The following is a 15,668-nucleotide window of genomic DNA, read 5'->3' as shown; positions in this document are numbered from 1 at the left end:
TTGGGGTACCCTGATTCCATGCGGGTTATGAGTGTGAAAGCCCCTTTTATGGATGCAATGCAAGAGAAAATAAGAAGCCACTTCCAGACAATGAAAGCTACAATGTATAGTAGCAGCACTTTGTACTCCTTTCTCACACTCCCTGGTGGGGCTGATAGCCTTCTGCTAAGTGAACATAATGGTATGAGTAGCATCAGAGAGAGCAACACTGTAAGTAGCCAGAAGGGAAAGCTAGAGGTAAGAGTTGAAAGTTACTACTTTCCTTACTGTAAGTGGAATTCTTTAATATGTGTGGCCTCTATCTTATTCCGTTGTAGGTATGCATGCATTCACATACCTGAGACAAAAAGTTTCCTGCAAGCAGTGTCCATTGCTCCTTGCCTGTGTCCCTGATCTCCTTGTGCCCTATAATGAAGGTCTAAGTGGTGGGATGTGTGGAAGAGTCAGGGTTCAGGGTACGTCCTTAGCCCCTCCCTTGCTCTGCTTCTGTCCCCCTTTTTCCCCTTTTGAGTGTGCTCCGTCACAAAGTCACCACAAGTTCGTGCCCGGTGGCTAGTAGCAGTCTGGGCTCCTTCGGGTCTTCCTCTTGTGCGGCGGGCCCAGCGTTCGCTGGCCGGCGCACACCAAAAAGCTGCACTCGAGCGGCCTACAGTGAGGGGGTCCAGCATCACAGCATGCATGACCCCCTCTCCAGTCCCTTCTCTACTGCAAAATCAGTCATGATCTCAAGCAGAGAAGAAAAAAGGAGGATTGTAGAATTCAGCTAGGCATCACACACTTTCAAGTACTACAGTTGCAATGAGGTAAGTAATTTCTCTTTCTATGCCAGTGCCTGTACGTATTCAGCCGTGAGTGACTGACAAGCAATACTGGAAGAGGGAGATGGTTGTGAGAATATAGTTTGACAAAGCTGCCTATAGAATTCTCCCCCCCTTTTTTTTCCTTAAAAGATGTGCCAGCATCTTGGATCAACACTTGCATACAGCTGCTCTGGCAAATGTCAAATCTTTTGAAGTGTTGCTACTGAAACCCCTTTATGCCCATGAAGAATTAGATCTGGCCCCATGTATGTGAAGGAACTGTGCCAACTGATAACAGCAGGGTACAGCCAGTGACACAGTCAGAGATCCTTTGAATGTATATCAGGAGATATCTTGATCTTGGACTCATTCTGCTATAGTAACAAACTACATCAGGAGTCTTAAAATTCCAGCCCGTGGGCCAGTCCTGGCCAGACTACACAGCCCAGGCCATGGGGAAAGGGCCCTGTCCATTACAGACTCCCAAGCCCCATCTTTTCCCACCATCGCTCTGCCTTCCTCCCCCATGGCACTCTATCCCCATATATCTTTGGGGATCACCGGGGGAACCTGGCATTGCATGGAGGCAGCAATTGTACCCCCTAGTTTCCCACATCATCAGGGGCCACAGGGGACTAGGAGCACACTGGCTGGGAACACTCACTCCACTGCACTCCACTTCCAAGCTGCTGTGCAGAGCCAAGTGATCCCCAAAGCCACATTCACAGATGGGGTGCTATGGGGAGGAAAGGGTGGAGTGATGGTGAAAAGACAATAGGCTTGGGGGCCGGTAGCGGACAGCCCACCTCCCCCCAGCTTGAACTGTGCAATTGCTCCAGCCAGGACTGGCTCGCAGACAGAGTTTGAGACCCTTGCTCTAGATGACCGGCTATGTTGGGTTATTGGAATGTGAAGGTACTATCAGTGACTGATGTTCCTAATGGGTCCTCTTTGTCCATACTTTCAGTTCTCAGCCTTCTGACTTAGGCAGGGTTCTTGGTATTGTTACTGCTGGTGTAGAGGCTGGTCCTGATGCGGTCTCCCTCTTACGAGCCTTTTGATCATGGCCCTGGCACTTAGGATGTTCTAAGTCTTTAGGGGCTGGATGCACAGAGCTTGCCCAGCTTGGAAAGAGTCAGATCCATCCTCAGAATGGATTTAAAGGAGGAATTTTCTCTTGTATTTGAGAACATACCATGTTCTCCTGATGAGAACCTGATGTCCGTAGGTCATTCACTTACTCCTGAGTCAGGCCACGTGATACTTTTGGTATGGAGCATGAAAAGAGCAGGGGCACAGGTGAGAGCAATGAAAATTGCTTGCAAGAATTCTCTAGTCTCAAGCTAAAGGACTGAATAGATACTCATGATGGAATATACATAGGGAATCTGCAACTGAAGGAGAATCTCTCTTCCTTATAGAGGAAGGAGTAAGTGCCTGGTGCCTTTGTAAACCTTGACGAAGTGAGAAAGCTTCAGATGGGGTAGCCAAGTAGATCTATAACTGGAACAACTTAAAAAACAATTAATAGTCTTGCAGCATCTTAAAGAGTAACAAAACATATAGATGGTATCATGAGCTTTCGTGGGTACAACCCACTTCTTCTGATGAATGGATGAGGGCTTGCCTTTCCCTCCTTCTACAAATCTCTGAAGTGCTGAATTAGAAAGTCTAACTTTTAGTTCTCTACTTGTACTTTGTATCTAAACTTTATTTTGTGTTATCAAAAAATGTGCGCTAGCCTCCACTATTGCATTTTGTGAAAAATCACTTGGTTTTCGTATTTCCCATAGTGCATAACTTAATACACAAAGAAATGTACTTGCAATCCTATAATGCTTAGTTGTTCACATGTTTGTTGATCTTAACATTCTATGCTGAAGACTCAGAAATCTAGATTAGTATTACCAGTTGTTTTGGCTGCTTCATATATATTGGAACTGAGTAAAATGTATGGCTAAATGTATGGATCAAGATCCTCCTGCTGTCCTATAGCCTGTGATTTTTCAGTGAAAGTCACCTGACAAATCTGTTAGAAATGACTGAAACTATCAAAATGGTTTCCCCTAAAGTAAGTAGATTGCTTGTGACACACACTGGGGCAAGTCTGAAGGAATTTTATTAATGTGCTGATTCACGCTCTCACCCAGAAGGATTACACCAATGAAAGTTCCATGCACTGGTGTTAGGAATAGAGAGAGTAGAAAATAAGCTCCTGGAGGAAATGCAGAAAAATTCTACTCTAGACAAAGTCAAGTGTTTTACCCAATGGCACTCAGAGTTTTAATTCTTTGAATGTATATACCGCTGAAACTATTTATAATAGTCTAAACTGCTGATATCAGTCAACATCCTGTTGTCACATGGAATACAGTGGAATATGACATTTTTATTTTTAAGCCTAGTACACAATTATTGGCCATATCCATATTTCACAACTAAAGGACAGAAATGAGAAACTAAAACAGGTTTATTAAGAAATAATATACTAAATATGCCAATAGAGTTTTCAAAATCAGAATTGTTTATTCTGAAAGAACAGGTTGGATATAAGGCAGAAACAGCTTCAACTGAAGTCATGATTTATTAAATCAATTGAAACATGCTGCTGATGATGATTTCAACTCCTGAGTACCCTTGGGCAGCCACCTAGAAGAGATTCATGTGCTGCCCAGCTGATTAGCAGTGCTCCCACATCCAGCAGTATGTATTGTTACTGGTGGTGCACATTCAAACATGCTTTGGTGCATACAGAAAAAAATATTCTGCACATGGATGGAAAAAATAGAGAAAACATTGTTCCTGAGTAATTTTAACAAAAATTAAAACAAACAAAATATATTGTGGATTGCAGGCTCAAGCTATAAGGGAGCATTGTGGCATCACTTCACTGCTTTTGAATAAAAAAAGAGTAGACTATGTAAATAACTACTGATTGAAGTGGCTTGTTATCTAAGTAGTATTCAAACAGATGCCACAATGATGGAGTTCTCAGTTATAATACAATAAATTTAGCTGATGTTATCACAGTTTTAGGGTTCTTTACACGTGATAGGATCCAAATAATTGACTGGCATGCTTTCTGCTGAGAATCTGAACAGAATGAATAAGTCTAGTCCCTAAATGTTACTAGTATACATTATATCTTATGTAAAGATCCCTTTCCATTAGCTATTGACCCATGGAACTAAAGTATGCTGGCTTAAAAAGAGTGAGAAATCTTAATTCAAAAGCATTTCATGATGGATATAATTTAATATCTTTGGGTATGTCTACACTACCCTGCTAGTTCGAACTAGCGGGGTAATGTAGGCATACCGCAATTGCAAATGAAGCCCGGGATTTGAATTTCCCGGGCTTCATTTGCATAAACCGGGTGCCGCCATTTTTAAATCCCGGCTGGTTCGAACCCCGTGCCGCACGGCTACACGCGGCACGAACTAGGTAGTTCGAACTAGGCTTCCTAGTTCGAACTACCGTTACTCCTCATTCCACGAGGAGTAACGGTAGTTCGAACTAGGAAGCCTAGTTCGAACTACCTTGTTCGTGCCGCGTGTAGCCGCGCGGCACGGGGTTCGAACCAGCCGGGATTTAAAAATGGCGGCACCCGGCTTATGCAAATGAAGCCCGGGAAATTCAAATCCCGGGCTTCATTTGCAATTGTGGTATGCCTACATTACCCTCCTATTTCGAAATAGGAGGGTAGTGTAGACATACCCTTTGAGAAGAGTTTGGGGAACTGGTTTTGTTCTCTTCTGTTCTGCTTTAACAAAAACAGTCACATTTTGCATTATTTTTGCTAAGGACTACCAGTTTTAGAAAAAAATAAATATTTAAGTGTTTTAACTGAATAAAATATTTTCTCAGAATTAATGTGGAGTCTCAGTAGAAAATATGTAGCTTTTTTTTACCACCAAGTTAAGATCTGTTGTTATGGTTAGTCACATAAACCCAAATGTCACTATGTTTGACTATATTTGAGTCTCAAAGTTCATAAGCAAATTTATTTTTATACCTCAAAATATGGAGATATTTGTGTCTAACATTCAGATCTGTATCTTTGAAAAACACCCATAAAAACAGAGTTATCATAAATGTTAATTTTATTTTCATGGAAATAATAAAATGAATAGTTCTGCCATGAGAGATACAAACCTATATTTTATCCCTGAGAAACTTTATCACCATTTAATGTACAATTAACCTATTTATCTATTTTGGAAAACAGTGTATTTTTAAAAGACCCATAATATCCAGTCCTATGTAGCAGTCTCCTGAACAGAGTATATTTACTTTGACTCTGTCTAGTAGAGGTGGATTTAACTCTTGAGATCATTTCCCACTGAAATTATTGAAAGTCTTTTAGTTGTTTTATTTGGGAGATGGATCTGGCTGTTAGTGAGTGCAAAGAAAAAAAAATAAAATAGTTTCACTCTAAAGAATTGTACAGACCAGAAGTGTATGCATAAGCCACAACAATTAAAAACTATAGGACAGAAAACTTACATGCTGTCCATGACAGACTACAGTGTCTAGAAAATGTACTGAGTAAAACAAATATTGTGAATTAAGTGATACATCATAGCAGCTTCAATAAACCAAATCAAGGCTCCCTTTTATAATATACATATTATAATAAAAAAGCCTCTATAATTGTTTAATGAAAGAACAGTAAAGGTACTGTTTCAGATATGCAGATAAATAAAATATAAAATATTTTCTAGCTGTATATTTCATAACCTAGAATACCAGTGAAGGAGCAATATATAAATTTTGGTAAAGGAAGATTGTTTTAAAAATGTATTAAATAGATATTAGATTACAAGATGTTTAAGAGTGGGACTATATTTTCATGAGTGTGTAGCATGATGGGAGAAACTCCTGATCTGAGGCTTCTAGGGTGTTAGTATTCTTAAGATGAATACTAATTTATAATAATAAATGTTAAAGTATATTTTTTCAGCACTGCTTACAATACACTCTTCATTCTTCCTCCCCAAAATCATAAATACCAAATGTCAGCCACACACAATTTGATTCAATTCTAGTTTGCCACATATAAATTAAATGAATCAAATTACATGCATTGCAGATACCAATACATAAACCCATATTTCATTTTCAAATATTAGATTTTTTGTAAAGCAGGGACAAAGTTGGCATTTGGCCCATCCAAGTGGATGTAAGTTGTCTGCAATCATTATTTTCATCTATCTAGATACAAATGATTCTACATTGATATGTACCTACACAAAATAATTATTAGCGTTTATTTCAGTTGATGGCCCCTGTAGCTTATGCCTCAGCCCTTGGCTGCCCCCTTAATTAACAGAAAATACATGTGTATAAAGAGTTAGGGCACTATATTATCAACACCCACATTTTTATTTGATGAGAAGGTTTTTAAAGACACAGTACCAAGCATTATATTAGACTGGATAAAGACTGGTAAAAAGAAAGAGGGGTACTAGCAGAGGAACTGTATCAACAATAAAGTACTCATCATCTCTTTACACATTCTACCACTGCAGATTAAAAGGGGCATTTCCTCTCGTTTTACCAGTTCTGCAATGTCATCGTACAAGTTGAAATATCCCCATACAATTTGTAATTGATAAAGAATAAAGGGAAGTTACTCACCTTGTGCAGTAACAACACTTCTTTGACATGTTCCCCGCCCTCCCCCCCCGCATGGGTATACTCCACTGTTGGTGTCAGGCTCATCTCGTACCACAGATCAGAGACTTTTTCTAGCAGTAGCTAGTTGGGCCATGCCTTTGGAGTTCGCGTGTGCGGCCTGACTTCCCTTAGTTTCTTTGTGAATGCTCTCTTCTGTGAGTGTCAAACCGAAGAAGAGAGGAGAGGTGGGTTGTGTAGCACCCCCAGGGATACATATTTCGAAGAACTGTCATTACTGCACAAGGTAAGTACCTTCCCTTTCTTCTTCGAGTAATGTCCCTGTGGTTGGCTCCACTGTCGGTGACTACCAAGCGGTACCCACCTAGCGGTACCCAAACACAGTAGGTGGGCTTCAGCTAGGTCTTACGCACAGATGAAAGGATTGTGCTGGCTACCACGGAACTCATGTCCATTCATAGTGACTCATGAAAGTATGGTCAGAGGCCCAGGTAGCCACACGACAAATGTCTTTAAGTAGAACTCCCTTCAGAAAGGCTGCTGATGTTGCCACCACTCGAGTGGAGTGCGCTCTACAGAGTGCAGGGAGAGGTATGCTTTGGATGGAGTAAGACTCAAGGATGCAGGATGTTATCAGTTTTGAGACATGCTGTGATGAAAGTGGAATTCCCCTGGAATGCTCTGTTAGTGAAACAAACAGGATCTGTGATTTTTGGATGGGTCGTGTACGGTCTACATAGAACTATAATATTCTTCAAACTAGGGATGTTAAGGACTAGTCAACTATCCGATAAGCAAATGCTTATCAGATAGTCAGTCGACTAGTTGATTCAGACCCTCTCCCTCCTCCCCCGCCCACACACACTCTGCCTCTATCAGATAGGGGCAGCAAAGGGAGGGAGAAAAAGGGATACTTTAAAGAGGCAGCGCTGCATAACTGAGCCCGGGATCAGCTGTGCAGCTGCCCCTTTGAAACACCGTGGCTGCCCCTTTGTAATGCCGAGCCCCATCGGAGGCTCTTGTACATTTCAAAGGAGGAATGCAGAAGTGGGTGTCGAGTAGTTGATGGAAATTCCTTCGGCTACTCAACTAGTAAAATAACCAATAGTTAACATCCGTATTTCAGACATCCATGGTGTATAGAACGGTCTCTTCTTGGGAAGCATGAGGCTTTGGGCAGAAGGTGGGGAGGATAATAGGTTCATTGATGTGGACATCGGAGCAAACGTTACACAAGCAAGAGGATCAAAGAACAACCTTGTCTTTGTGAAAAATGGTGTAGGGTGGTGATGCCGTAGCCATCAGAAGTGAGCATAAGATTGCGGCACTTCTCACACATTTTAAAACCAGAGGAGCATTTTTTTTGAATGGAGAAGTGGCTCTCTGTTCTCTGTCCTCCTGTCTGCGTTCTTGTGGAGAACGATAAACAAAATAACTCCATTCACATGTGCACAAGGCACATGTAAGCTCACAATGGGATCCATACTGACACATACTCCCAAGAAGAATTTTAGCTACATAAAAGAAGCCAATTGTCATAAAAGGAGTAATTCTAAAAATCACAGTTTCCCTTAGTTAAAATATAAATAAAGTGCATTCATGAGTTGGGAAGTGACTTTGTTTGTTTCTTTTTCAGGTTGGCTTTAACGGAGATAAATCATTAATATGTGAGTACAAAATGTTCACTAAATAGTGAATGGGAAAGTACCAACCATCATTTCAAAGTCTAGTATAGACTGAGAAAAGAAGATAAGCTGGAACAAGTTGTTAACAAAATCAAAATTAAGCACAGCATTTCTGTGCTATTTAGCTGAAGTTATTTATTTTTGTCTCTCCTCCATAACACATCAAAATAATAACAAAATAGAAGCTGTAGTTCCATTTTCTATATAACACTAGATAGAAAAGGCAGTTTTCCATATTACTCACCTGTTTTTATTTCTAGCAAGCGTTTTTTCTTTTGTTGCCTCTCTAATTTTTCTTTTTCTGCTTTTTCCTTAGCTATTCTCACACGCCTCTGTTTTTCCTCTGCTTCTCTTGTTCTGATATTCTCCTTCACTGCTTGCTATTAAAAAAAAAAGATATATTGGTAATAAAACTTAATGTAAGTGAAATTTCAGACAAAGCAAGCTTGTGAACTATAAAAATTAAAAAAAACCCCCAAACTTATAACCGTCAAATAATTCTACGAAAAGATCACTTACACCTTCTAACAAGTCTTTTACATATTAAATAGCATGTAATCTGAAGATATTGTACTTTCCATATGGTATATTTTACTCTCTAATATATCAGTTACTTGGGGTAAACTACATAATAGGAATGTTGTAATTATCTCCAAACAAGGATTATAAACCGGGAAGTCAGCATTCAGGTTAACAGTGAAAAGAAACCCAAATAAATGAAGGTACAGAGAAACAGCTATGATGCCCAGATCTGACTTAAAAGCATAGTAGAATCTGTGTGTGAATATTGCCAAGACTCTCCCTTTCTCCCACCTAACCTTGTCTGGTTTTTAGGAATGTACAGGGTTCTATCATCTTTAACTCTTTCCAAGAAAAAGGCTTTCACAGAGAATGGCACAAACTCTCACCATTCAGAAGAACTAATGAACTTCCTTCTTTCAAAATATCTAGAATTTGCCTTCTCAATGAGTCTGAGGTCACAGGTTGCCCTTTAGCAAAAGTGACAAATGTCTTTCATTGCTCCTCACTGGATTGAAGTTAAGCTGCCCTGGGAAGGTGGAAGCCTCATGCTATCAGAAAGCACTGTAAGGTGGAGATGAATTAGGTCGCGGCTATTTTTGCTGAGAACAGCTTGTGGCTTCAGGCACTCCAAAGAACATTATTCAGTCACTGCTGAAGCACGAACTGTCAACCACAAAGCACAGGAAAAAAAGCTACCAATTATCCTAATTTTTTAAATATTTCCCATTATGGTATTTATACTAAAGATACACTTCCCTGCCATTTTTATCTGTAGATAGTAGCTGCTGACAAAAATCATCTCCCTCAAGGTAAATATCCAAATGACCCATTTAAAAAAATAATTTCAATCCAAATTTATCAGAATTGCTTGTAAATTTTCAGAAAGGTCATTCAGTACTAAAATAGCCACTTTGTTTTAGGAGGACAGAATGTACACTTTGTTAGCAAAATCTAAAACTCTGATACAAATACAAGACACAATTCTATGTTAACTGTGGAGTTGAAAATGGTAGCTTGGTAAATAGTTACTTTTAATTTTCTACTTTTGACTAATTTGAAAAATCAATATAACGATATTAAAAATTAACTACTCTATTTAAATTATCAGCCATGTAAACAGAGTTTCCCCTTCATGCTTTATTGGTGACTTCCAGCCCACTAAAAATAATCTAGTAATTTTTGGCACTAAATTTAGACATCTTGAGTCTGCTTTTAAGGGGAATTGTGAATGTTCAATACCTCTGAAAATCAGGCCATACAGATCTTAAGTTAGACACCTCAAAATCTTTCATCTTACCATACACGCACATACACACCACAATATGTTAAAAGGAAGCTAAGTCAAGCACCTGTGAGTCATTCTATGCACAGGATGGACCTGGTTTGGGGATACCTCAAAGTTGTAAAGTGAAGTCCCTGCTTCAAAGCACAGGGATGCTATAGTAGTGGTTTTCAACCTTTTAAAATTGACATATCACTGAAAGAATTCAGTGGAGATGTATACCCCTTTGGAAATCTTAGACATAATCTCCACAGTCCTAAGGTCTATTGACATTAGCTTGAAAGGCACTATGCTAGAGCATTTCAAAGAAAAGGTCTCAATAACTTTCTAAAATACAAGCAATTGATTTTTCGTTAGCCATATTCACTGAATTGACTGAACTGTTTTGAGTGAAAATATCCAAAAAACTGGAGTTTGAGACAGACATCCTGCATTGGAAAATTCCACACAAACAGTAAAAGTTAGCTTAAATATAAGCTATTGAAAACAAGATCGTAGAATGAAAAACACTGGGCAACTTTAATAACAGGTAGTGCTTCTAATCATGCCTATACTAAAAAGAAACAGTTACTCAACATATATTCTTTGAAAATCTAAGGAATTAAAGGCATAAAGATTCTAAAATAGAGAATTCCTCTTTCAATACTTCAGTCTGAATATAATTGTACATGCTGAAAATAACCTTTTTACTGGTTATAACCACTCATGAAGATCGTGGTTTGAATTTACAGGTGTGTAATCAATGTCTACTTATGTAATCATTGTGCAACTTTAGTGGAGTTTCAGATGTTCTATATAATGAGGCTAAGATGTTAGTCAGTTTAAGAAAGATAGCCTTCCTCAACTTATGTTGTACTGGATCAGTCCTGTTATAGTCTCAACATACAATCAAACACCATTGACAATTTGTAACACATACCCAAAATGTTAAAATAAAACATGAGCACATCAACCAACAAACTCCCACTCTAATATTGTTTCCATGGAAATTGAAAAGTTAAGATCAGATTACTCTTGTCTGTGAAATAAGCAAATGGTTTCTCACAGCGGCTATTACCAAACCAAACAAGTTCCGATTAATCAGAATGTCTAAAATGTAAAAAAAAAAATTCTTGCAATTGCATATTTCACAGCTGGTATTGCAGAGAAGAAAACATTACATTCATCATGGCACAGTTAGTCTCAAAGCAAATCTACTATAATCTCTCATAAGCTTTCTTCTCTGATAGTTGATTTTATTTAGTCAAACAATAATTTGTATTGCTAGATCTTTCCTCTGTGGGATCTCAAAGCACTTGAAAAATAAAGTTAGTAATATAACTGTTAGCAAGTTAAGCATTTTACAGCTAGAAACACAGTAAGGTTAACTAAATTGCCTAAGGCTACAAGAGATTTTGAGGCAGAGTTACAAATATAGCTGAACACATCTAATTCCTAGTCATCTGCTCTAATCACTAGTCAATATTCACTCTCTCATTCTACACAAGATATTATTTCAGGGACAACACTATCAGAAATCTATATATTATGACGACTGGAATTTCCAAAATTTCCATATTCAGGCAATAAGTAGATAACTTTATGTAAAACTAGAAGATTTACCTGGAGATGCATGGGTCCCTAATTCAATAGATAGATAGATAGATAGATAGATAGATAGATAGATAGATAGATATAGAAAATAAAATGAAAATGTACATGTTTCATTTGAATCATTGCTCTGGGGTGGGGCTAGATAGGAGGGGTTCAATATGAAGGCTGCCCCAGGGAGAGAGGACTACCCCAGTCCCTTCTCACCAAAGCAGATTGGGGCCAAGTGTGAAGTGCCTCTCCATGGCTGCTGCAGCTCCAGTGGGCAAAGGAAAAGGAAGGGTACATGTCTGCCAGCTGGTTCAGGTCCAGGTTCATCAGCCCCCTGCACTCTCCAGCCAGAGTGAGGAATGCAGGAAACTCTGCACTTTTCTCTTTCTCTCCGATGAAAAGGAACAGCCAATATTTCTGTACAAATCGGAGAGTGGGGGGAAGTTTCAATCTCCCTGCTTTCCGTAAAGGGCCTGGGGAGCGGGAGGAGGTTCATGGCGGGGACAGTCCCAAATGGGAGAGGTGTATGTGTGGGGCGAATGGGGGGTTTGGTAAGGCAGTCAGCCCCTTTCATCTGCCTGGTGATTCTCTCTCTTTTCTGTATAGTTTTATGAGAAGCAATCCCATTCCAGGCATATCCCATCTTCCTGTCACAACCAAACCTTACCTCACAGACACTAACCTTCCTCCTTCACCCCCACTCTGTTCTAAAACTTGATTTCTCAATGTCACATGCGTTCATTTTTTTGATTGTATCCGTTTGGTACATATGGTTGTGCTGATTTTCTTCCACATACTGATCTGAGGAAGTAGGTCTGGCTCATGAAAGCTCATCACCTAATAAACCATCTTGTTAGTCTTTAAGTGCTACATACTTCTGTCTTTTTTTTTTCCAGACCAGACATTCAAATGCCACTTGTTAGCCTATTTGTAAGGACTAACTTTTCTTCCTTCCTAAGCTGTCAGGAAGATAATTGTTCCACACAGAAATATTGCACATCCTCTCCCTCTCCTCTCTTCTCTACGGCTACCTCCAGACTGCATCCCTCTGACGACAGAGGGATGAAAATGAAGCACTTTGAAAGTGCAAATGAGCCTGGGATTTAAATATCCCGGGCTTCATTTGCATACTCACGTTCTGGCGCTGTGCCAATCATGCACCATTTCGAAAGTGAAAGTGCTGTGTAGCCACGGTTCTGCCGACAGCGGGGAGTTTTTTCGACAGATCCTATACTCTTCAAAAAATGAGTGACTGGCACAGCGCCGGAATGTGAGTATGCAAATGAAGCCCAGGATATTTAAATCCCGGGCTCATCTGCACTTTCAAAGTGCTTTATTTGCATCCCTCTGCCGACAGAGGGATGCAGTCTGGAGGTAGCCCAATTGTACAGTGCAGAATTATAACAAAGTACTTATCAGATAGATGTGGGTTTTTCTTTTTAGTCCAATACTGACCCAATGTATTAAATACAGCAAGCACATCAACATGCTAAGTAGAAGCAAATAAAAATATATTATACTCTCTGGATTTGTCGGTCATATACATAGCTCCTTTAAAGTGTTTAGCTTTCAAAATAATCTTTTCTTCATTTGTAAAATTTAATTATACACATATTGGTTTTAACTGTAAGCATATCTAATGCCTCTTAATTATGCAAATCTATAACATTTTACCACATACTATGCACCAAAAATTAAAAGAAAAAGCAAGAAATCTGATTTCAAACTGCATGCTGATTTAACAACTACCATATTAAAATGTTATAGTGTAATTATCAAATAACATCTTCATCATTAGTGCCTCTTTATTAACACTACATTTAAATAACATTAGAGTATCCCCTGCAGTTAATGAAACAATAAGTCCCCTTTAACAACTCCATTTGCCAGATCCTATAACTTAGTCAACTTAAATGTTATCATAATTCCTTTTTGACAGACAAGTGTTCAATGGTTGATCAACTATCACCAGTGTGAAAAAGTGACAGGTGCTGCAACTATGTTTCAGATGTTTTTAAGCACCTGTAACTGTGACATCCAGATTAAGAACAGCCATAATGGGTCAGACCAAAGGTCCATCTAGCACAGTACCCTGTCTTCCAACAGTGACCAATTGCAGAGGGAATTAACAGAACAAGTAATTATCAAGAGATCCATTGCCAGCTTCTGAGAGATCATGAAAAATCATCAAAAGTTAAAAGATTAATATTTTAGAGGCTCGTCTAATGTATTTTCTTTAATCTATGCAACTAAAATTGCTTCTAAAAAAATCCTATCCATCCTTAAATAAAAGGACACCAAAGAGTGAACCTCTTAAAAACAAAAAAGAAACCCCCTTTCCCAGAAAACCTAGGCATTTAGGATATACTAAAAAATCCAGTAAACCATGAAAACAAAAAAAATCCTTATGAAGGTTCTATAATTGATAACATTATTCCCTATTTTATGCAAAAGGCAGGACTGGTGTTGCCTTGGGAAGCAGCCAGCACAACACCCCTACATTCATTGTTTTTGCTCATAGACAGGATAATCTCTGAAGCTGGTTTATTTCTTTGTGCTTTTTTCCTATTAATTTTTTATGTAAATAGGCATCTATTGTATGATCTTACGATGTTTCATTTACCTCCTGAAAAAGAAATAGAGGATATGGAAGGAAATCCTATTTTTTAAAAATCTTTGCAGGTGACTATTACCTTGGCATGCTTTTAAATATCTCTACACAAATGTCACAACAATATTAAGGACAAGACTAACAACAACTTTTATTTGAGACCTCATGATATTCTGTACTGAACTATAATATACACATCAGATTCACGTGATTTTGGGAACCCATTTCAAGTTTATATTAAGAAATTCTTGGGTCATTCAAGTATCGTATAGTGAGTCAGACAGGAGAAGTTCCTTATAAACAGAAGAAAATAATTTCAAACTCATTTCTTCTCTGCCACCCCCAAATTCCTCAATGTTAAATTTCAAATCAAGGACTGAGTTTTAAGATTTATAACAATTCAGCTTTCTCATTTTGATAGCATGGAGAATTTCAAGATAATGAATATTTCTTTATCTTTACATCATAGAATCTGGGATGCAGAAAGTCAGGTTTCTGATATGAATGTATCAAAATGTGTCAAAATGACAAATTATTGAATAGCTCATCAATATTTGAAATAGTGATATAAGTGACTAGTGAACTGTCTGACAAGCATAAGCTTATCAGATAGTTGAGTAGTGGCTCTTTATACATTTAAAAGGCAGAGCTGCAGCATGGTTAGCTCCTGAGGTCAGGAGCTAACCCTGCAGTGGCTCCGCGGTTCCCCCTTCTTATTGACTAAATGACTAGTAGACGGAAATTCTATCGACTAGTCGATTGGTTGATTAAACACAATTTAACACCTCTGATTTGAAGTATAAAACAAATGATTCCTAGAAAACAATTTTTAACAGAAATTGACATACTGTACCAAGAACATTGTCCTGAAGTTGTTCAAGTCGGTTAAAAATTCTTCCACCGAAACCTTTTTCAAATCAATAGCATAGTATCCCATCACATTTTGATAGAGCTTTTCCATGTTCTCATGCATCCTGGTAAGTTTTTGGTAATGTTCTCTTGCATTAACTGCAAAGCTGTATATTACTGTTAAGGTTAAAAGAGCATTCAGTGAAGCTAGCTAAAGAAAGTTAACATGATTTATCTACCCGTTTCTCTGTAATCAACTTTATCTTTCAAAACATTCTCTCAAATTATCTCACAGAATAAATTACCCATTTACTGAAGTACAAATTACATACCTAACTGTTTAATGACAAACATGATTATTAATTTTTCTTGATTTTTTTTTAGTATGGTGATTGAATGAAATATTCTTTACATTGATTTTACATATAATGGAAATTGTCAAGCAACCTTAATAATAGTTTCTACCAGCCCTCCTACAATAAATAATATAGAGCACATTATCTGAAAGCTATATATTATATTATATTATATAAAACAACATACATCAAGGACTTCAAAAGGAAATGGGAGCTGCTTGGATCCTTTGAAAACAGGTCATATCCATTTGGATGCGTAAGTATGGATTTAAGCATCCAGAGTTCAAATTTTGTCCAAAATTCCTAATTATGATGGAAATTCTTTTGCAAATATATCAGGCTTGA

General features: G+C 38.3%; 1 protein-coding gene across 3 annotated transcripts in view; it reads right to left on the bottom strand.

Moving 5' to 3' along the window:
- The window catches only part of DIAPH3 (diaphanous related formin 3), a 456,179-nt gene that overhangs the window by 151,495 nt on the left and 289,016 nt on the right, over nucleotides 1-15,668 (bottom strand). For all 3 annotated transcript variants that reach the window (XM_075918922.1, XM_006113561.4, XM_075918921.1), the window contains 2 exons: nucleotides 14,972-15,136; nucleotides 8,367-8,502 (listed from right to left, as the gene is read on the bottom strand). In XM_075918922.1, coding sequence (XP_075775037.1) covers nucleotides 8,367-8,502; nucleotides 14,972-15,136 — 301 coding nt within the window. The remainder of the gene's footprint in view (nucleotides 1-8,366; nucleotides 8,503-14,971; nucleotides 15,137-15,668) is intronic.

The sequence above is a fragment of the Pelodiscus sinensis genome, chromosome 1, assembly GCF_049634645.1.
Source record: "Pelodiscus sinensis isolate JC-2024 chromosome 1, ASM4963464v1, whole genome shotgun sequence".
Taxonomy (NCBI): domain Eukaryota; kingdom Metazoa; phylum Chordata; order Testudines; family Trionychidae; genus Pelodiscus; species Pelodiscus sinensis.
Note: the sequence above shows the minus strand (reverse complement) of the source record. Positions and strands in the feature narration are given on the sequence as shown.